Here is a 20,255-nt window from a genome sequence, read left to right on the forward strand (position 1 = left end):
GGGATCCGTTTTGGTGGCCTTAGGATCGCATCTCTGCTTTTTGCGGATGATGTGGTCCTGTTGGCTTCATCAGATCGTGATCTGCAGCTTTCACTGGAGCGGTTCGCGTCCGAGTGCAAAGCGGCCGGGATGAGGATCAGTGCCTCCAAATCCGAGGCCATGGTCTTGAGCCAGAAAAGCATAGAGTGCCCTCTCCGGGTCAGAGGGGTCGTCCTGCCTCAAGTGGAGGAGTTTAGGTATCTGGGGATCTTGTTCACGAATGAGGGAAGAAGGGAGCGGGAGATTGACAGGCGGATTGGTGCAGCGTCTGCCGTGAAATGGGCGCTGTACCGGTTCGTCGTGGTGAAGAGAGAGCCGAGTCAAAAAACGAAGCTCTCGATTTACCGGTCAATCAACGTTCCCACCCTCATCTATGGTTATGAGCTTTGGCTGAGAGGTTGATAGGCAACTGTATATTTCTGTTCCAAGCCCGAGCAGAAAATGTTTTGCAAGCCAGCAGAGAGGTTTGCAAGCAGAGATTTGATCTGAGCAGAGACAAGTTTTGAGCATGAGGAGAAAGGTTTGAGAAAGCACAGAGAATATTTGAAAGAGAGCAGACGTTTTGAGTACAAGCATTGCAAGTTTTGAGAAGAAAGACATGAAGTCCTGCTTTCAAATTGAAAATATATGCTCTCGAATTATGGCAGAAAAATTCCCCCATATCTCTTTGCTTCAGCACCCCTGTCTCAAATATTAGCTCATTAGCAAAGCTCCGAAGAGCCTGACTGCATTCTAGGGAGATAGTTTCACCATTTATTTCAAGAGTAAAGACACTTGAAATAAATGTGTAAGGACACATGTAAACATGTCCTCAAGGGTCCCTTGAGGAATGCGGTTTGAGGCCACTGCTGTAGAGGCTTGTAACGCTGGACCCCAAAACCTTAATGACCCAAGGCCCGTCTTTCAAGAAAAGAAGGACGCCACGCCTCAGCTGACGATAAGACGACTTGTGGACAGCAGGAGACGCCATTGTCAAACTGGAGTTCTCAATGTCACATTAGACATTGACATGACCATCACTGCTATAGGCTTTTGTTAGGGTGTTTGAGATGAAAGTGAAATATCTAAAACTTTTTCTTAGTAAGTATACACGTAGACAGTTACGTTGTATATCTTAACGCTACACATTCATTCTCCATACTTACGATGTTTGGTGATACTGCAGATGACTCCAGATATCTGTTTGTACAGAGTCTCCAGCTGGTCAAATTTATCCACATAGAAGACATTGGACTGATTATTTCCCGCCATGATCAGCAGCTCAGTCTTGTTTGCATTCTCTACACCTATACTGAAGACAGTAATGTTATTGGCTCGCAGCGCATCCGAATTTTTTCTTAGGTTATTAGGGTTTGTGGCTGCCCCATCTGTGATCACCATGAGAATCTGAGGAACGCGGAAACTTCTCCTGCCACCCTGTTCCTCGTTAAAGAACTGCAATGAATATTCCAAAGCTTCGCTGGTGTATGTGTTATCTTTTGGCGGCACCAGAGCTTTTATAGCATTACGAATGTCTCCTTTGGAGCTGTAGGTATTCAGAGTAAACTTGATTTTAGGTTCGTTGGAGAAAAGAATGGCTCCAAAACGGGTAGAGTTCCTGCTGACTATGCTCCGGTTCACTACAGACTCCATAAACACTTGCATGCTTCTGAAGCGGTTTTCTATGCTTCCTGAGCCGTCCACCAGGAATATTATATCAGCCTTTTCAATCTTCTTACAATCTGTGAGTGGAAAAAATGAAGACAACATCAGCTTGTATGACCGCTGTGAAACCCAAGCTTTCAACCTGATGACAGCAAGTCGTTCCTGGAAACATTTCATGACAGCTGCGTCGAACAACAATGATCCAAACAGTTTGATTGAAGAACGGTCCTCTCTATCTTTTATTCTATCCTTTGTTCTTTATCTAAGATATAAAATTATAAACAATGGAAAAAATTAAATACTTAAGCAGATAGTCATTGTCCAATCTCACCTCTGTGTGGATCGCAGAACTTCAAGGCCAGCATGCCGTCCAGTTCACTTATTAGATCAACATTTACTTCATTGATGACTTTGTCTGAAGAGCTACTGATTTCGTACAGCTGGCTGTAGTTACTGTTCACCACTCCGATTGAAAAGATTAACACTCCTTTTTGCCTCAGAGCCTCTGCTGGACCTTTGAATTCATCGGTGGCCTTGTTGAAGGTGATCAGCACCAGGTTCTGCCTCAGCGTAGGACGTCCTCCTTCAGCCTCACTGAAGAACTGTGAAACTTCAGTGAGGGCCCTTCCTGTTTCAACCCCGCCATTTTGCTGCTTCATGTTATCAATGGCTTCCAGTATTTCATCTTTGCTGAAGTACTGGTTCAGACGAAACTCTACTTTTGTCCTAGTGCTGAATTGCATGACACCCACACGCATGTCATTCAAGCCCACAATAGACTTGGTAACGACAGATTTCATAAATTCTTTCATTTTCCTAAAGTCTTCTGCAGAGATTCTCTCTGAGCTCTCGGTTAAGAAGATGACGTCGCTGGGAGCGTCCTCACAAACTGGAGACAGAACACAAGAACATCAGTTAGTATGATCCGGTCCAAATGTAACTGCAGAGCTCAGCTAAATGGTTCTCTGGTTCCCTCAACAGAAAACTATCAAGTTTTCACATTCTCTGAAGGATTTCCCAGAAGTGCTCTTTGGCATATACTCCCACACAAGATATCATTATATTTCGCCTATTATGGTAAACATTAACAAAGGCAAGAGATTTTAAAGTCTAATTAATTAAATGTAACAACGTGGTGTGTAATCCAGAACTGGAACTCATCCTATAAAGTGCTGCTGGAATAAGTCTTAGGTTTGATCTGTTTCACATGTTGCACTTAGATAACAAGGTCTGACTTTACAGAGAAAACTGACCTGTAGAGTCATGACAGTTATTGTTCTCCTGAGTCATTAGTCATTTTCCATTTACAGGAAAATATAAACACATATCAGATTCTCTTATTTTTTATGGCAAAGAAGGCATTTTCTATAAAGTATGGAAGCCTGTGCATTAAAACATATTAATCACGATAACAGAAATGTGCGTTGATTAGCATTGATATTTGCTCATCATTGTCCAATATTAAAATTTTTGGAGGATTTAAAACATTTAAATATGACAGAAATGGAAAAGGTAAAACAAAATGTTAGTTTAGGTCCTTTTTGAGACTTTATATTCTATAACAGTTTGTACTGGAGATATGAAGTTATGTAATCTAACATGTTGATAAAAACAATGTACCATTTGTAGTGCATTTAGTATTAGTGAAATGTCTTTGCTGGTTTTGATATGGATCCAGTTCTCTGGATCCATATCAATTTGCCTAGCGCCCCAAGCGCTCCACTGACGTCGCCATAGCAACAGCACTCCACCTCCGCCCGGCTCATCACGTTGCTGTTCATTGACTTCAGCTCTGCGTTCAACACTGTCATGCTGAGTTCAACAGGCATCAGCACTTCACTATGCAACTGGCTGCTGGACTTTCTAACAGACTGCAGACAGTCAGAGTTGGAAACAACTCCTCAGTGACCAGCATCATAAACACCGGGGTGCCGCAGGGATGTGTGCCAACTCCCTCGCTGTTCACACTGATGACCCACGACTGCAGTGCCAGATTTGAAACGAATCACATCATCAAATTCGCAGATGAAACGACAGTGGTGGGCCTCATCAGAGACAACGCTGACTCAGCGTACAGAGAGGAGGAACATCAACTCATCAACTGGTGTGGGAGAAACAACCTGCTACTCAGTGTCAACAAAAGAAATAACTGTGGACTTCAGGAAAGAAAAACCAACTCACATCCCACCATCATCAATGGCAGCACAAAGTTCCTTGGAGTGCACATCACAGACGACCTCACATGGACTACAAACACCTCCCTGGTCAAAAAGGCTCAGACACGACTCCACTTCCTGCGGAGGCTGAGAAGAAGAGCCCCCCTCCCCACATCTGCTCTCAGCACCTTCTCCAGGGAGCCACTGAGAGCATCCTGACCAGCAGCCTCTCTGTCTGGACAGCAGCTGTCTATCTGCAGACAAGAAGCCACTCCAGAGGGCGGTGAGGACCGCAGAAAAGATCATCAGATCCCTAACCCTGTTCCAAGAGAGCAATGGACATACTGAGACCCCACTCAGCCAGCACACAAACTGTTCTCCCTCTACCATCAGGGAGGCCACCGCAGCTTATGGTGTCGCACAAGCAGACTGGGAAACGGCTTCTTTCCACAAGCTATCAGACTCATCAACACATTGAAGTAAATGAACATTTCCTTCACACACCACTTGCTCTTTACTCTTTGCACCTTGCATACAGCATCTGCATCACCTCACATTACCTGTATGTCCACTGATTGCACTTCTGCTGCTATGTGTGTGTGTGTGTGTGTGTGTATGTGTGTGTGTGTGTGTGATTGTGTATTTATTGTCCATCTATATATTCCTCTTATTGTCTTCTTATTGCACAGTGTATTGCAGTGTGTGTATGTGTGTGGGAGGGTTACTGTCAATGTCTTATTTATATGTTTATATGTTTAATTGCACATTGGAGTCTGATGAAATGCAAGTTCAAACTTCTGTGTTAACCCTGTTACATAGATCTTTGACAATAAAGTTCACTTGACTTGACTCACCTGCTGGTCCACAGATTGGTCTTAGAATATCGTTTTTGATCGACTTGAGGAAATAGTAATCTCTGACTTTAAAGGTCCTGTCTGGATCACCAGAGATCTCCTGCAGTTGAGCTTTGTTTGACCTCTTTACTCCAACAGCAAAGACCATGACGCCTTGCGCCCTTATTTTCTCTGCTGGACCTCTGATGCTGTCTTCGGACTCTCCTGCAGTGATGACGATCAGATACGTTGAACCCTGACTGTAGGGTACCGTCTTGAAATGCCTTTCCATGAATGTGAGGGCTCTCCCTGTGTTGGTCCGACCCCCTTCATGATTAATGTAATTCAGAGCTTTGCTCACGTCTAAGAGTGAAATCCGGTCAAACTCAAACCGAGCTGAGTTGGAGTATTTCACAAGCCCGATGCGAATATGATCAAGTCTGTCACGAAATTCTCCAAGAAAGTTAGTGATGAACTTCTTTGTGTCAGACAGGTCAGAGGAATCGATGTTGTCCGAGTCATCAATGAGGAAGATGATGTCTGCTTCATCCTTCTGATAGCATGCTGGAAACAGAACCGCTGCAGGTTAGTGTGATGCTACTCAACAACAAATGTGACACACTAGTTTGTCTTGTGTTTGTGGTAAGCAGTGATGTTTTTCTGTCCTTCAGTCAGTGGACTGAGTTGTGTGACGCCACTAGATCAACCCTAACTCGATCTACTGACAGAACCTGACTACAGGCATTTCTTTGGAGAAATTTAGGGTCCCATTTGCTGAAAAGCTGAAGAGAGACATACAAATCTACAAAGCAATGCCTTCAACTGAAGAAAATTTAAAATTTGGATGGGGAGAATCCTGATCTGATACAAGTCATAAAACTGTGGAGTAACTGCAGAGCGCGATGCCAAGACGTGTCAAACAGGGACTTGGAGAACCTCTGGAAGACAGAGTGTGAAAAATTAACCAAAGAAAACTAAGTGATGAAATTAAATCAAAAGGTGCTTCAACAAAGTATTAATTTAAAGTGAACACAATTCAGTGAGGCTTTAGTAAGATACATGCCACATTAAAGGTAGAAAATATCAAATTATTTATCATGGTCTAACTTTTTACATCGCAGACATTTTAACAGGCGTCTACAGACTTTTCTGTAACCTTGGCTGTAAATAGTGTGAGACGTTTCCCACCTTCCTTGATGTCGGCGCTGTTTTTAAAGGAGTTGACGGACCCCTGAATGATGGAACTGCAGATACTCTTCTGCATGACTTTCCTCAGGGGTTTCAGTTGCATGAAATTGTCCACAGCAAAAACGTGCCTGTTGGTGGGATAAGATGCCATGTCGTACAGGTCTGGTGTCTTCTCATTTACTCCTATCGCAAAAACTCTGACTGGAAACCAATGTAGCTCTGCCACCGCTTCCTTCACGCTGTCCTGCGATTTACTGTCTGTGACCACGATAGCTACCTTCTGCACATCCTCCCTGCTGCCCCTCCCTTTGAAGACTGACTCCAGGGTGAACCGCAGAGCAGCTCCAGTGTTGGAGCCACCGCCGCGGTAGGGGAGCAACTTGATGAACTGCTGAGCTTCTGTTTGGTCCTGGAAGCTGTCGAGATAAGCATGGGCCTTGGGAGCCTCGTTGTAGGTAACAATTCCCACTCTGACTCCCGTCTGATTGACGTTCAGGCTGCCAATAAGCGACTGCACAAAGCTCTGGATGAGCTGGAAGTTGTTGTTCCCGATGCCTCCTGACTCATCGATGATGAAGACGACGTCTGCAGTGTTGACTCTCTGACAGTCTGTGGAAACGATGCAGGAAGTTTATGAGATTGTCGTCTTAAGATTCACAAAGTTTTAATCAACAGCTTGTTAAATTACCACAAACAGATCAACTAACTCTGTTGATCTGTTTGTCAACAATGAATGGAATCATTCATTTAATGATTTCATTAAATGAATCAATGGAATCAATGGACATTGATTCATTGTAAATCCTGTAATTTACTCACATTACACCACAGAGATGTAGATGTCAGTGAGACAAGCCCTGGATTGTCCAAAGGTAATTTTACCTATATGATGGTTGTGTGTCATTAGTGGAGGTGTTACAAAATGTGTAATTACACTAAAAATTGTCATTAAATCTTCTTCGGCTCCACACTCGTAGAGAATGAGTATATTGTTTTAAAGCCGTACACATGTGGCCAGTTGATGTTAGCTAGCAAGATTAGCTTTCTTGTTTCTATGATTATAATATAGAGACAAGTCATGGTTCATGTATAATGAGCCATGACTTAAAAATTGAGTTTGCCTACAGCCCTAGTTATCAGTCTCTGTTGTTGGAAGTGTTGGTGATCTGATTCAGTTCACTATTTCTGTTCACCTCAGATACCTTGTAACAGGCTGAAAGCTCCTACCTTCAATGGCTGTTTCCACTTCTTGGGTGGTGAAGAAATCCTTCAGCTGAGTGATCCTCAGATTGTCATAGGCCCTGTCCGCAAAGCTTAGCATGCTTTCCACTGACACAACCGGACTCATGCCTACAACAGACACCCCTTGGGATTTGACATCTTGACTGGCCGAATATAAGAGTCCCTTCGGCTTTTCTCCAACAACAACAACCAGAAACTGTTGAGCTCCTTGGTTTGCACGGCCGCCATTTTCAGAGAGGAAAAAGTTATCACCTGCGTACCTCAGAGCACGTTCCAGGTTTGGTGCTTGGCCAGTTTGTGGCAGCTGTCGAATGCTTCTCAATGCTTTTGTGTACTGTGGTTTAGTTTTATGATCGTTTAGATAGAACTCAGTCTGCACATCCTGGCGATACTGAGCCAAACCGACATGGTAGCTTCCCTGTCCAGCGTCCATCTGGTCGATAAATCTGATCAGCTCATTCCTGAAAAAGATGAACTGTCGTGGACTTAAGGCGCTGTCCACCAGGAGAAAGATGTCTGCAAATTTATTGGCCAAAGCTGGAAGAAGACAGAAAGAAAAACAAACTTAACACCAAATCCAGAAAATTCAGTTCAAATCCAAAAATATTTCTTTAATCCCAAAGGGAAATTAAATGGTTGAATAGTCAGAAAAGTTCACTGCAAAAAATCATGTTGGTGCAACCACAGTTCTATTAGGGTCCCAGCAACTGGGCTCAGAGGATGACTGATCTGTTTTCATTAGGAAAACTGATAGATTTAAAATATTTTGTGTTTTTTTGGGGGAGGAGCAACTTCTTCATAACCATCTATGTGTATGGACACAGAAATAGTTAATAAGCAGACTTTTGCAGAACTTTCTGACCTTCCAGTGAGGTAATTGAGCCTTTCCTCTTCAGGCAGCTTGAGGCAGGGATGCCTCTAAACGTTGCAGGACGGTGGCATTCGGGGACTGCAGCCAGTGGCGCCAAAAGTGGGTATGCAGCACATGGGGCGCTGCACCACAGGGGGCGTCAAAGCCCCGTCTGGAAGGGGCGGCGCCCCGATGATGCTTTCACTTCACTTCGCCCTTACGCTCCTTCACCTCGCGCACATGTAAATGTAAATGTAGCGAGTTTTACCTTTCAGGTGTCTTCGTCTCAGGGGGGAAGAGACATACGATCGCTCATACCGATAGAGCGACCGTATGCTTTCTACGCTCCTTCACCCTTACGTACCTTCCTTTTTTTGGGGGGGGTGAGGGAGGGGCATTTATGTTTTCGCATCCACCTGAATAATATGTAGTTGCGCCCCTGACTGCAGCCGGATGTTTCAACAGCTTCCAGTCTGTGTGACCTGAGCCTGGCCACCACCTTCCTCTGCAAGCCTGCTCTCTCTCCACTGATCCAAAGTCCCATTGACATGGACTTCTCTGGTAGACTTTCTACCGGGTCCGTCAGCGAACAGAAGGAGAAGTTGTAAACGAGGATGTTGGTTTTTGTGTTTTAGAATTGCAGTCAGCCTGCAGTTTGAGCTGCGAAGGAAGTTTAGGAAGCCGTTCAGTTGGTCACAGTCGCCTTGTTTGGATCGCGTTACAGTGGAGGACGGTTGTCCACTCCTCCAGGAAACAACCGTTTGTCGACAGCCGAGAGTCCAGACCCTCTGGATGAAGCAGTACGAGGGGCTGCTTCATCTGTGACGCTTTGCTTTTATGTCTGTTCCTTTAAGCAGCAGATCAACGGCGTCCAAACCTTTTGACATGATGGCCAAAGCACTTGGGGGCCGCAAAATATTTTATTTTAAACAAATTTTGTGCCCTTTTCATTTTATCTGCTCAATGACAATCTAAACATGCAAGATTTTATTGTTCATTTCATTTCTTGAAGCAAACAAAGTACTCAAATGTTTGAAATATAATTTTTGCTGTAACTTTTATTTGTCTAAGCCAAACTAAGACGCTCTGACAGATCAAGGAAAGTGACCGTCTGCATCAACCGCCTGAGCTAGCAGGTCAGATTTGTTCCAGTGTAGATATAGTGGGGGGAGAAGAACTGAAATCAACCGAACCCTCAGATGGACGACACCTTACCTATTTTCTGGATCTGCAGGGAGGAGCACACGGTTTTCAGCAGAGTGTTTCTTAGACTCTGAAGAGTCTGGAAGTTGTTGGTGGTCAGGATGTAGTCTTCTGGTGGGTGGTTGGCGATGATCTTCAGCTGATCATAATTGCTCTGAGACACTCCAATGACAAACACAAAGACGTTCAGGTCCCGGAGACGCTTGGCGGGTTTGGACACATCATCGTTGGAGTTTCCATCAGTCAAGAGCACAGCGATCTGAGGAACATGCTGCCTGGCTCTGCTCCCTGCCTCGGCCGTAAAGTATTCCTCCCGGATGAAGTCCATGGCTTTGCCCGTGTTTGTGCCACCGCGAAGGAAAGCAATTTGCTCCACTGCGTCCAACACGGCTGTCCTGTCCATGTGGTCTTTCAGCAGGAACTCCTTCTTGGGACGGTCTCCGTACACAGCCAAGCCGACCTGTACTTTATCAGGGCCAATGTCGAGGTTCTGGATGACATTTCTGAGAAAGGTGCGGATTATCCTAATGTTTTCCTCGCCGATGCTACCGGAGCTGTCGACTAGGAAGACGATGTCCCCCAATGTGGCGTTTTGACACTCTAGAAAGAAAGATCAATGTGATGAAAAAATGGTTGATTTAAAGAAACAAAGCTCAACTCTAGAGTTTTATGTCTGTAATCAGTTTGGATTTTAGGAGCTGGAATATCACATACAACGTCACCAAGACCAGGAGGAGAAACTCCTCAGACATTTTTACATGAGCAGCAGCTTCACAGAAAACAGAAAACTCTGACAGTGAGGAAAACCTTCGCCAGCCGGCAGCGCCGGAGGAGAGGCGATCAGGTCAAAGGTCATCTTCCTCACCGGAAAGTTGAAGTTCTGGCTGAGCAGAGACGGCCCAGAACCCAGCGGCGGCGATGATGATGAGGACCGCGGCCCCCCTCATGTTGGATGCTTGGTGGTTTCACTTCCTGCAGAAAACAGAGTTAGTGAGGATCTGGACCGAAGAACGGCTGGGATCATCCGTTTCTATCAGAAACCAGAAAAATAACTTCTGGTCAGACCTGAGACCTTCTGCATGACGACCTTTAGATGACCCGGCTTTCGGTTTCCATTGTCTTCAATCCTCATTTCTTTGTTTTTAAGCATTTATGTGAATCATGGAGGTTGTGGTATTTTGATTCTGTTTTTAGTGTTAGCGTTTCCCGCTTTGCCTCAGCAGATGTTTCTGTCTTACCGGGAGCCTCGGTGTTTCTGTTCAGGAGATTTTCACCGAATGGTTTCTGGACACTCTGCCTCCTGCAGACTGGTTCTAAAGGGGCGGACAGCGCTGGCATAGTGCAAAACCAGCCTGTAGCTCCATTCCTCCTTCTAGGTGATTTTCCAGTCAGCTGATTAGTTTTTCAATCTGTCCAGGTTCTGATTCCTGAAAGCTTTGCTGACTTTTTCTGACAAAGATTTTTATTCATGCTGAAGAACTCCATACTCCATCCTGCAGAAGGATGAAGCTCTGAAACTCAGCGTTCATTCTCACCAGCCCTGATCAGTCCGCTTTAATCCAACTCCAGTCCGTCTGTCAGTCCGGTTCGGTTCGACCTCTGACCTCTGGTCCTCCAAACCTCGGTCTGGGTTCGGTTTGAATGTGAACACCAAGTGGACCAGAAGCAGCTCCAAAAGCAGGCAGTGGACTACAGCGCAGGGCATTCTGGGTAAATACAACCAAAGCTAACGTGCTAGCCTAGCGCTAGTAGCAGAAATGGCTCGTCTGCAGATGATGAAGTTCTGGTTCCAGTAGAACCGGGTCGAAAACACCAACATACTGAGAGACACCAGCTCACCTGGCCAGGTGTTTGCTGCCTCCTGAACTGAGACGTCAGCATCGTGTTGTTAATCATCTCTAATTTAGATCTTAAAGTTTTTATTAACCTGTTACCAAGTCAGGGTGAATCAAACAGACAGAAAACAAAGTTGAGTGAAAACATAACATCTTTTCAAAATAAGTGCGATGAAGCAAACCATATCCATCATCAGAAAGAGAACTTCCTGAATATGAGTTTAATCCTCATTCATGATGAAAGTATCATGCAAAATCAGCACTAAGAGGAATATTTAAGCTAAACATCCATTGTCTGCCTTTGCCTCCATGCTGGGCTGGTCCATGTCTGCTGCACAGAGAGGCTGGGACGCAGGGCCGGCCCAAAGTGGCTGCTTAGGGCCCCAGGGGTCACTGGGGGGAACTGATTCTTATTTTTTTAGTAATGATTTCTTTCTGATTATATTAACAAAACACACAACTTCATTATAAGGTTTTGATTTTCTTACAATATATATTTGATAATGTTTATAGAAATCATTCTGTATATGGACAAAAATATATATATAGATTGCTGTTTGGAGCCCCCTGGTGGCCGCGGCAGGTCTCGCTTCACCGGTCACCTTCAAAGCTCCGGTGGAAGAAAAGTTAGCAAAACAATGTCACAAAAAAAGTTCTTGTCCTTCACGGAGAGAGAAAGGGAGGAGGAAGACTTCAAGATAAAGGTTTGTTTTCTCTTGATAATGTTTATCAGAAAGATTAGAGTGGAGCTGCTAACAGAAACTTAGCCTGGCAGCGACATGACCGGTCCGGTTCAACGGCCAAACGTTTAAGCTAGCGTCTTTGTGTGAAACTGAGTTTTGACTTTAAGTGAGTAGATTCTACGAAGCTGAAGTTGGTTTCTAATTCTAGTTTCCAATCGGTAAAGGGCGATTCCACCTAATTTTTCACTACCTTTCTAATCTTTAATCGACTCAAGTTTAAAAACTACAACACCTAGACACTTCAAACCTGGACTAGATTATTCTCCTCTTCAAGCTGGATATTTAAAACCATGTTTGTGATTTGTGAAAACTCAATGAAGTTTGATTTTAACATGTTTTTTGCATCTCTTTCATACGGAGCCCNGAGCCACAGCAAAGGTAAAGAAAGGTAAAATAACTGAACAGGTGATCAACTCTAAACCACTCCACCTTTTTACTCTCCGTCATTTAAACACACCTGTTACCATGGAAACCGCTCGCTCCTCCACAGATTACGTTAAAAACATTCAGTCCGTTACCATATCAGGTTTGCAGGCTTGATATTTATTTTGTGATCATTAAAAATCCTCCCTGAACACAGCGGTGGTTGATTAGTTCATTTAAACTCCTGCTCTGCTCGTTATTTTGGTAAAGGAACCGAAACACACAGAATTGGGCAACACCTTGTAGAAACAACAATTACTGAGATTATTATTTTTGTTGGGTCATTAATTTGAACACATTTTATTGATTTATTCATTTATTTATTTTGTTGTTCTTTAATAAAGTTATGAACGTTTTAAGCCAATCAGAGGAGGACCTGCTGGTCTCAGCCTCCTGTCGGCGTTCAGTTTGTCTCCTGATGCTGAGATCGACGTGTTGCTGCCCTGCTATGGTAAAGAACAGGTTCCCCACCCTGGACTCACTTTCCCAGCACTCTGTATCCAGTTTAGAAACCCGTTCACTCCAGAACACCTGCAACTAGAACTGCAACTCAGGGCTGGCTAGAAGGCGATGTTGAGAACATGTATTAAAATGTTCAGTCGTTTATCAGGTTTCACTGATGTTAAGTCATCACTGAAGGGGATGCAGTGATGCAAGCTTCAAACTCTGGACCTGAAATGTCCAGGATCTCTCCAGAAGGTCCAGATGTCAGCAGGGTTCAGGACTGATGACAGTGAAACCACGCCGAGCTGACAGTGTCGTCTCCTTCAGGAAGATGACCTCGTCCCCAGCTGGATGCTGCTGCCCCTGACTCAGGCCCGGCTCTCTGAAAATGTCCTGGACGTTCTGCGGCTCCACAGGATGAACCTCGGTTTTGGCATTGAGACCCAAGAGCTGCCCAGCGCCAACCAGACCTCCAGGCCGCTGCGACAGGTGATGTACGGCCTGCTGCTGGGCAAAGACAAGTTCACTCCAGTGGAGTTTGACAGAGCGGGTCTCAGCCTGATATCCATCCCAGTGGAGCCAACGTTCACCAGAACCAGCCAGAGGCTCAGACTCGACTCCCTGCCACAGGTGATTTTATTCAAACCAAAGACTGTAAACCTGTCTTCATGTCCTCGTCTACCAGTGTCCCTCAGCAGAGCTTTCAGGGACTGAACCCCGTCCTGATGGTCTTCCTCCAGGTGGCGCTCTCTGACCGTCTGAACGTCCTACTGGAAGCTCTGGGAGTGACCCAGGAGTCTCTGCGCCTCCTGCCGCCTGAGCTGCAGCTCCCAGCAGCCGTCAGCTGCTACTGGCTGCAGACAGCTCAGCCTCCTCCAGACCTGCAGAGGGCGCTGCTGCTGGGGATGAGCAACATGCTGAGGTCCAGAACAGGTAACTGCAGCTGGGCATAAGTAGAACTAGACCTGGTAAATGATTCAAAATTTTGAGTCCCACTGAAACAGAAAATGCTCAGGATTAGGATTGAAGCTTTTATAATGGTTCTACATATTCTTCAATGGAATGGCAGAAGTTTAATAGTCAATGGACAAGAATTTAAAAAGTTTGTTTATGATTTAGAAATAATCCCAGATATAATATGTGTTCAAGAAACATGGTTGAAACCTAACCTAGAGTTTAAAAACATTTTTGTATAATGAAGTGAAAAAATTATTTGCAAAACAAACTTATTTGCACGTCATAAATCTTTTCTTGCTATTCTAAGTTTGTTTTGTTTGTGACTCAAAGTTTTGCTGGTGATTCTCACATGAAAAGATTCCTGATGTGTGCAAATAAAAGTTTGTTTGGCAAATAGCTTTTTAAGTTCACGAGACAAAAATGAGTTAATAAAAAAAAAAAACCTTAAAAAGTTTTTTAAGCTAAACGTTTTGTTTAAAAAAATAAATCATTACAATTCCAAAAGTTTTGATTATAATTTTATTTTACTTAAATGAGGTTTTTTTTTTTTTCATTGAATAATTGGGGAAATAATTAACTTCATACTCTGTGAACCAGACCCTAAACTTAAAGTCTGGTTGAGTTTTTTCCCTTCATTAATGACTTTTATTACATACATTTTATCTATCATGGTAACTCAGGGTGAGTTATTTTTAAGTCTAAATGAATATCCTTGTTGGACTTTTATTTAAGTGCTATTCTCTGTCATGCTGGGTTTTAGTTTTTGAGCCCACATGCAGAAACTCACAGAGAGGCAGAATGAAACTTTAGATGTTTATTGACAATAAAGTTCAAAACATCCACAGTCGGGAAGCTGCAGCGGAAGGACTGGCACGGCTGCACACAGGGGAGAGTGGAGGTGAGTTTAATGACCGTAGGAAATCTGGCAACTTGTATGGGTTCGCAGCTTACTTGTGATAAAGAATTCTGGTTGGGGGAAGGTTCCGGTACCAGGTTGCGGCTAGGCGTAGAGGCTGACTCGGAGAGGGACGAGGAAGGGAACGACTCGTGAGAGTGAGAGACCAGGAGTCTTCGGGGCGGACTCCAGCCGGAGGCGCACAGTGGGCTCTTAAACAGAGGGATGTGGGAGGACTCCAGTTCCCGGTGAGTCTCGCTCCCAGCGTCGTGAGGGGACTACCCTCTAGGCTCGACAACAGGAGTTCTCCGGGGAAAACTTGAAGATGTCCTGGAAGAGGTCACAAAACAACAGGTAAGCTCTTAAGGCAACTAGAAACAATCTCAATGAGACAAACAGTAGGAAGGCTGGAGGTACCACAATAGGTAAAACACTCTGGCGGTGAAGAGCGGGAGCCTGCCGCTTAAATACTCCTCTAGATGACGATTGGAGCCAGGTGCGTACCGCGGAGCCTGCTGACACACCCACCAAGGACAAGGAAACAGCCTCTGGCGCCCTCAGATGGTCAGAGCTGAAAAAGAAGAAAACCCAACCTGGTACCTAACATTCTCCTTCAAGACACATTTACCTAACGCCAGAATAAATGCAATGTACTTTATGCAGCAAAGGAAATTAGACATTTATCCATTACGGAGATGATCGGTTTTGGACGGGCGATGTTCCCCTATATCATAATCATTACTGAACAATGACTGATATTAACAATACAGGGAAGAAGCTTTTTAGTTTGCTAGCAAAGTCGTTAGCTAGCAGCTAGCTAATAGCACAACAGCCTGATGTCAGTATGATAAAAATCCTGAATCGATAGATAAGAACAGTTTCTCCTCACCTGGCTGTCTCCTCCCCTCAGTAGTTCTTCAGAGAAAGGCAGACAGAGGCCTGTCAGTGTCTGTTGTATTTCATTTCCTCTCTGCTTAAACCGCTGAAGCAGAAACGAGACTTCAACGTTTTCCGTCATCTGACAAGCAGCAGGTCTGCTCCACTCTCACCTCGACAGCCGGAGGCGGGGTAGAATGAGAGACCCGAGGGGAGGCGCTGATAAGCGGGCTGACAGAAGCCATGCAGAAGGAGAGAAGCTGTTGACGTGGCTGATTCAGCGCGGGGAACCAGTGGGAAGGCGATGGTGAAAAGATGGACGATGAGCTGGGAGGAAACGGTGACGTGGTCGGCTCATGTCAGGGCCTGAGGCGAAGAAGGACGGCCTGCGGATGTTAATGGTGGGACTAAGTGTCTGCTTGCCTAGATGGATCCTGGCATAGGTGGTGAAGGAGCAGGAAACGGTGAATCCCAGTCAGGCGATAGAGCGGCGGGAGCTGCTTGAAGAGATTGAAGCCGGGGCCAGGATAAATTCTCTTGCGATTGAAGGGAAGGGGCCAAGCATGTGGTTAAGTGGCCCTTATGACAGCAGGATCACAGGTGGAAAAACGGGGAATCATGAAGAAAAGGATCTGGTGAGATTGCTGACCGAGAAGCGGCTGAACGGATTGATCGCAGCTGGTAAGGGCAGAAGATCCTTTTCAACTGGAACTCAAACGATGATTGGCTGAAACAAGGCTTGACCGCTGACAGGTCCAGGGTGAAGAGAGGGAGGCGCTGATTGATGAGACAGGTGAGGCTAAAGAGTCTTCCAGATTGAATTTGCGCCGAAGCTTCATTTTTAAATAAAGATAAGGCAGATTTACTAGGGGAGATATTTGCTGCAGGTCATAGTGGTGAACATCTTACAGACATTCATAGTGTTACGGCCACTTGTAGCCAAAGTGCAATAAACAGCCAGCATGAAATGAACAATATTTATTATTACAAAATAAGAGGGTGTGTATTTACAGGAAGTGACCCAAAAACAACGATAAAAAGTAAAATAAATGAAAAAGGAAAAAAAGAAAATCAGACTCTAAAAGAACAGCAGGGTGCAGCGACACGACTGCAAAAAACAAAAATGACCAAATGTTTATTAAATCACTGCAATTAAATCAATCTAAAAAACATTAAGAACACTACATACCTGTATCGCACAAACCAGCCCTCTCTGACTTACCATACCAAGTCTAAGGTCAATTTAACAGATCTGGCACAGCCCTGTCAAATAAAAACAAAATAAAAAACAAAAACATACAATTCAATCCAAATAAAAATATGCAAAGCCAACCTGCAGCGTCGAACAGCCACACGCCCAGGTGATGCTACCGCCGGATCACCAATAATGATATAATAAAAACACCACATCAGCACTGACTTAAGATGATCAAATTAAGAGTTTTCATTCTTACCACAAACAAACTGGAACCTGTGGGCCAACACACACCTGCCTGCCAGCTCCCCTTTTATGGGAGCTCAGGGTGTGGAGGGAGCGCCACCTGCTGGCTCCACCTGTTACAGTAGACAGCAGAAAATGCAAAAACTTGGAAATCATAAAAATTTATTGGAAAAATGTCAAAAATGCATGTCAACATTAGACATGAATATAACCATGAAAGAAATGAAAACGGGATGCTCAGCTCCAGGAGAGGATCAACTATGTTCTGCTGTGTTTCAACAGATTCCAGAAGTAACATTGAAATTAATATTAAAATTATTTAATAAAATATGGAAAGAAGGTTTAATACCAAATAGCTGGAAAAGGGCAACAATACTTCAGTTTAATAAACCAGGGAAAGATCCTGTCAGTCCAAATAACTATAGACCGACGGCTTTAACTTCTCATTTAAGTAAATGGATGGAGGAAATAATAGTAGATTAGATTATGATGTTAAACATAACATGGAGAGTCTGGCCAGTCCAGCCAAGATCTTTAAAGAAGGATTTCTCGCCGTCTCCAGGTTTGACCGATGTTAGAAACAACTGGTGGCTGTCTTTACATTCCTGGGGTAGTCGGGCTCAGTGCTGGTCTGGCTCCAGAGCTGCCTCTCAGGTATCCATCCTGTCTGTGGGGGTCAAGCAGAAGACCAGCTGCTGGTGTGTTCAGGACCGGGCCGGCGTGGTCGGACCACGACATCAGCTCCTCTCAGCAGGAGGCCATGGAAGGACAGACGTGTCTGCAGGATGGAGAGATGGAACGGGGGATGGATCGGGATGAATGGATGAGGCAACACATCTCTTGTGACATCCAGTGGCAAATATGCACAATGCAAGCAACTCATTCACCAATTTTTCTTCAGTTTCTGAACATTTAGAAAGAAAGAAGCCAGAGCTGTTTGCTGTCCAGTCTGGATGCTACATGCCCTCATGAATCACTTCATTCTCTCTGCTTCTGAGTTTTTGTTCTTAGGGAGGTCAGAGTTACATGAAGACGTCTGGTTCTGTGTTGCAGCTTTTCAGAATAAGAGCGGCATACAGAAGGTGGACGTCAACGTGTCTCATGCCTTCAGCCAGTGGCAGGTCTGTATGAAGGACAGCATCCGACTGAACCAGCTGCTGGGCCTCCCTCTGCCAGAACCGGACGTCTCCAGGTGAGACGGCTTCAGGAAACCTCTGGAGGTTATTTTGGTGAAAACACCTCAGTGGTTATGGAGGAATTTTCCTGCCATAATCCAAGAGCACACATGTTCAGTCTGACAGCAGGACTTCATGTCTTTATTCTCAAAACTTGTAATGATTGCACTCTTTACTTCTCCTGGCGCTCACACTTAGTCTCTGCTCAGAGCGGATGGATGNAATGTTTGAGATTGTAAAATGTTTTTCCGTCAGGCTGCATGGCTGCTGCATTAACTCATCGATGAGGCTCTAAGCTGCAGATGGCGACATGCTGTTTGCTGCTGATAATTTAAAACAAATAATTTTTACATCAACTTCTCAGTTATGTGAAACTTCTTTTAAAATGATCTGAAGGCTCAGAATCAGCCCGGTACCGGTGCTGGTCCACATTGTCAGGTGAGAAAGACTCACCTGGTGTAAATTAGATATTTAGCTCTTGTAATTACACCTGAGACAAAGCAATTTAATGTCGTGAATGTGTGTGTATGTATTCCATCTGCAGTGTGGCTGCAGTTTTCTGGCCGATCTGTGAAAAGCCTGACCTGCCGATTCTGATTGGCAGATTTTTTTAAATGTAAGAAAGTTGCTGAGTTGGTAACAGAGGGGGAATATTGTTACCTGAAAACTTTCAGACCTGACCTGGTGGGTCGGTCAAACCTCTCAGGACAGCAGCTGACCTTTAACCCTTAGCAGAGGAAGATAAGATCAGTGGATGAGATCGGCTTCACATGGAAGCATCAGCTGATCTCTGATCCCCCAACGTTCAGGAACTCAGCGCCTAGTATGATGCAGGCATTCAGGATGTGATGTAAGCGACGCTGCCAGAGATGCAATAAGTTCATCTGATCATCTGACTTCTGGTTGCAGTCAGTCCACATTAGCAGAAATAAAACACCCAAAACCAAATACAGGAAACATTTCACTGAGACCAGCAGAGAGGAAGAACGACACGAAACCTGAGCAGGAGAAACGGGTAAAATATCATCAGCTGGGAGGAGAAACGCTGCTGAAACCTGTGAATGAACCAGTTATCTGTCAGATGGAAGCAACTTTCTCCCTCAACAACAAACACGTCCTGCAAGTCAAAGGTCAGACAGAAGCTACTCACAGTTGTGCTGCTGCATCCTATTGGGGACTAGCAGTCTGCTGAACTGAGCGTTCCTCCACTGGCAAGCTGCAGCACTGCAACTGAGTGAGAGGAGGAGGAGGAGGATGAAGGAGGCGCGGGGCCCCGCCTCTGGACTCCAGGGGCGGGGCCCAGGCCCTGGGGCCTTGGCTCCGCTCTGAGGCCCCAGGGATCCTGCAGCGGGCAGCTGTTAATGAGGCTGGACAGAAACTGCTCCAAACGGCTCGGTAGCGAGGCGTCATGGCGGCTTCCCTGCCTCTGACCAGTCGGTTCTGTCTGCAGGAGCTTTTGGATGTAGATCCCAGACATGTTGATCAGGTTTCCTCTTGCTGCCAGATGTTTCTGCTTTCACTAGTTGGAAGCATCACAAAACGTTTCTGTGGGCAGAGGGCCTCGATGCTGGCAGCTGCAGCACATCTGTGGTTTCTGGATAAAAGAAGTGAAAAGTGTTTTTCCTCATAAGACGATGAATGGAACCTCAGAGGAACGCTTCCCAGGAAATTCTGGAGAAAACTCTGAGTTACATGATTCCAGATGAGCCGGTCGACCGGCGGCCCACTCAGCAGAGCGCTGCCGGGTTTTAACTGTCCCGTCTTAATTCGCCATCATGACGAACTATTCCCACCGCCGAACATGAGGCTGAGTTCACCTGCAGGGTGGAACCACAGGGCTGGACGCAGCTGTCAGGTGACCAGCAGGGGGCAGAAGACTCAGGCCTTCATCTCGTTATGCCTGAGAGAAAGTAAGCAAGTCATTTAGCGAAGCGGAGGAGGGAGCAGACTGCGATCCGTTTGAATTGAGTCCGTCTGGAGCTGTGAGGAGCATCAGGCTCATTTCTCCTGCTTTGGGTTTGATATTTCAGTTTGTCTGAAATAAAAAGGCCTCACTCATTAAGTCTGAGAATATTCTGGGGGTCAAAGGTCACCCAAGCAGAACGCCTGCATGTGAATAGAGATTTCTTTTTAGTTAATTTTTGGTTAATTTTCTCAACATGCTGTACTTCAGTCCGCCGGACATGAACACATTTTTCTGACCGCGTACTCGGTGTCGCACAGTAAACGGCCCGGTGGAAACAGTTTCACATCCGACTGGTTTTCATGGGACACCGGGCTGATCGGGGTCATACGAGTTCATATTGTTCTA

General features: G+C 45.1%; 2 protein-coding genes across 2 annotated transcripts in view; one reads left to right on the forward strand and one right to left on the reverse strand.

Moving 5' to 3' along the window:
• Positions 1 to 707: 707 nt before the first annotated feature.
• LOC103131395 (collagen alpha-4(VI) chain-like) lies at positions 708 to 19,246 on the reverse strand. The gene is made up of 8 exons (XM_007543029.2): positions 19,095 to 19,246; positions 10,021 to 10,127; positions 9,168 to 9,755; positions 7,088 to 7,639; positions 5,861 to 6,469; positions 4,694 to 5,236; positions 2,015 to 2,572; positions 708 to 1,760 (listed from the first exon to the last, which is right to left on the reverse strand). The coding sequence occupies exons 2-8, from the start codon at positions 10,100 to 10,102 to the stop codon at positions 1,168 to 1,170; spliced, it is 3,525 nt and encodes a 1,174-aa protein (XP_007543091.2). The 5' UTR covers positions 10,103 to 10,127; positions 19,095 to 19,246; the 3' UTR covers positions 708 to 1,167.
• Positions 12,910 to 20,255, forward strand: part of LOC103131397 (protein asteroid homolog 1-like) — a gene marked incomplete at its 5' end in the record, with an annotated part of 9,531 nt that continues 2,185 nt past the window's right edge. Inside the window, 3 exons of the mRNA XM_016666616.1 lie at positions 12,910 to 13,230; positions 13,341 to 13,533; positions 17,823 to 17,961. Of these exons, the coding sequence (XP_016522102.1) occupies positions 12,910 to 13,230; positions 13,341 to 13,533; positions 17,823 to 17,961 (653 nt within the window). The remainder of the gene's footprint in view (positions 13,231 to 13,340; positions 13,534 to 17,822; positions 17,962 to 20,255) is intronic.

This window comes from Poecilia formosa, unplaced genomic scaffold (genome assembly GCF_000485575.1).
Source record: "Poecilia formosa unplaced genomic scaffold, Poecilia_formosa-5.1.2 Scaffold754, whole genome shotgun sequence".
NCBI classification, from domain to species: domain Eukaryota; kingdom Metazoa; phylum Chordata; class Actinopteri; order Cyprinodontiformes; family Poeciliidae; genus Poecilia; species Poecilia formosa.

Bases quoted from the DNA above. Each gene is read 5' to 3' on its own strand.
- LOC103131395 (XM_007543029.2), bottom strand. From the start codon at position 10,102: ATGAGGGGGGCCGCGGTCCTCATCATCATCGCCGCCGCTGGGTTCTGG. The intron at 6,470-7,087 runs GTAGGAGCTTTC...TCGTTTCCACAG, and splicing joins AGTGGAAACAGCCATTGAAG to ACTGTCAGAGAGTCAACACT. The intron at 2,573-4,693 runs GTGAGTCAAGTC...TTCTGTCTCCAG, and splicing joins ACCAATCTGTGGACCAGCAG to TTTGTGAGGACGCTCCCAGC.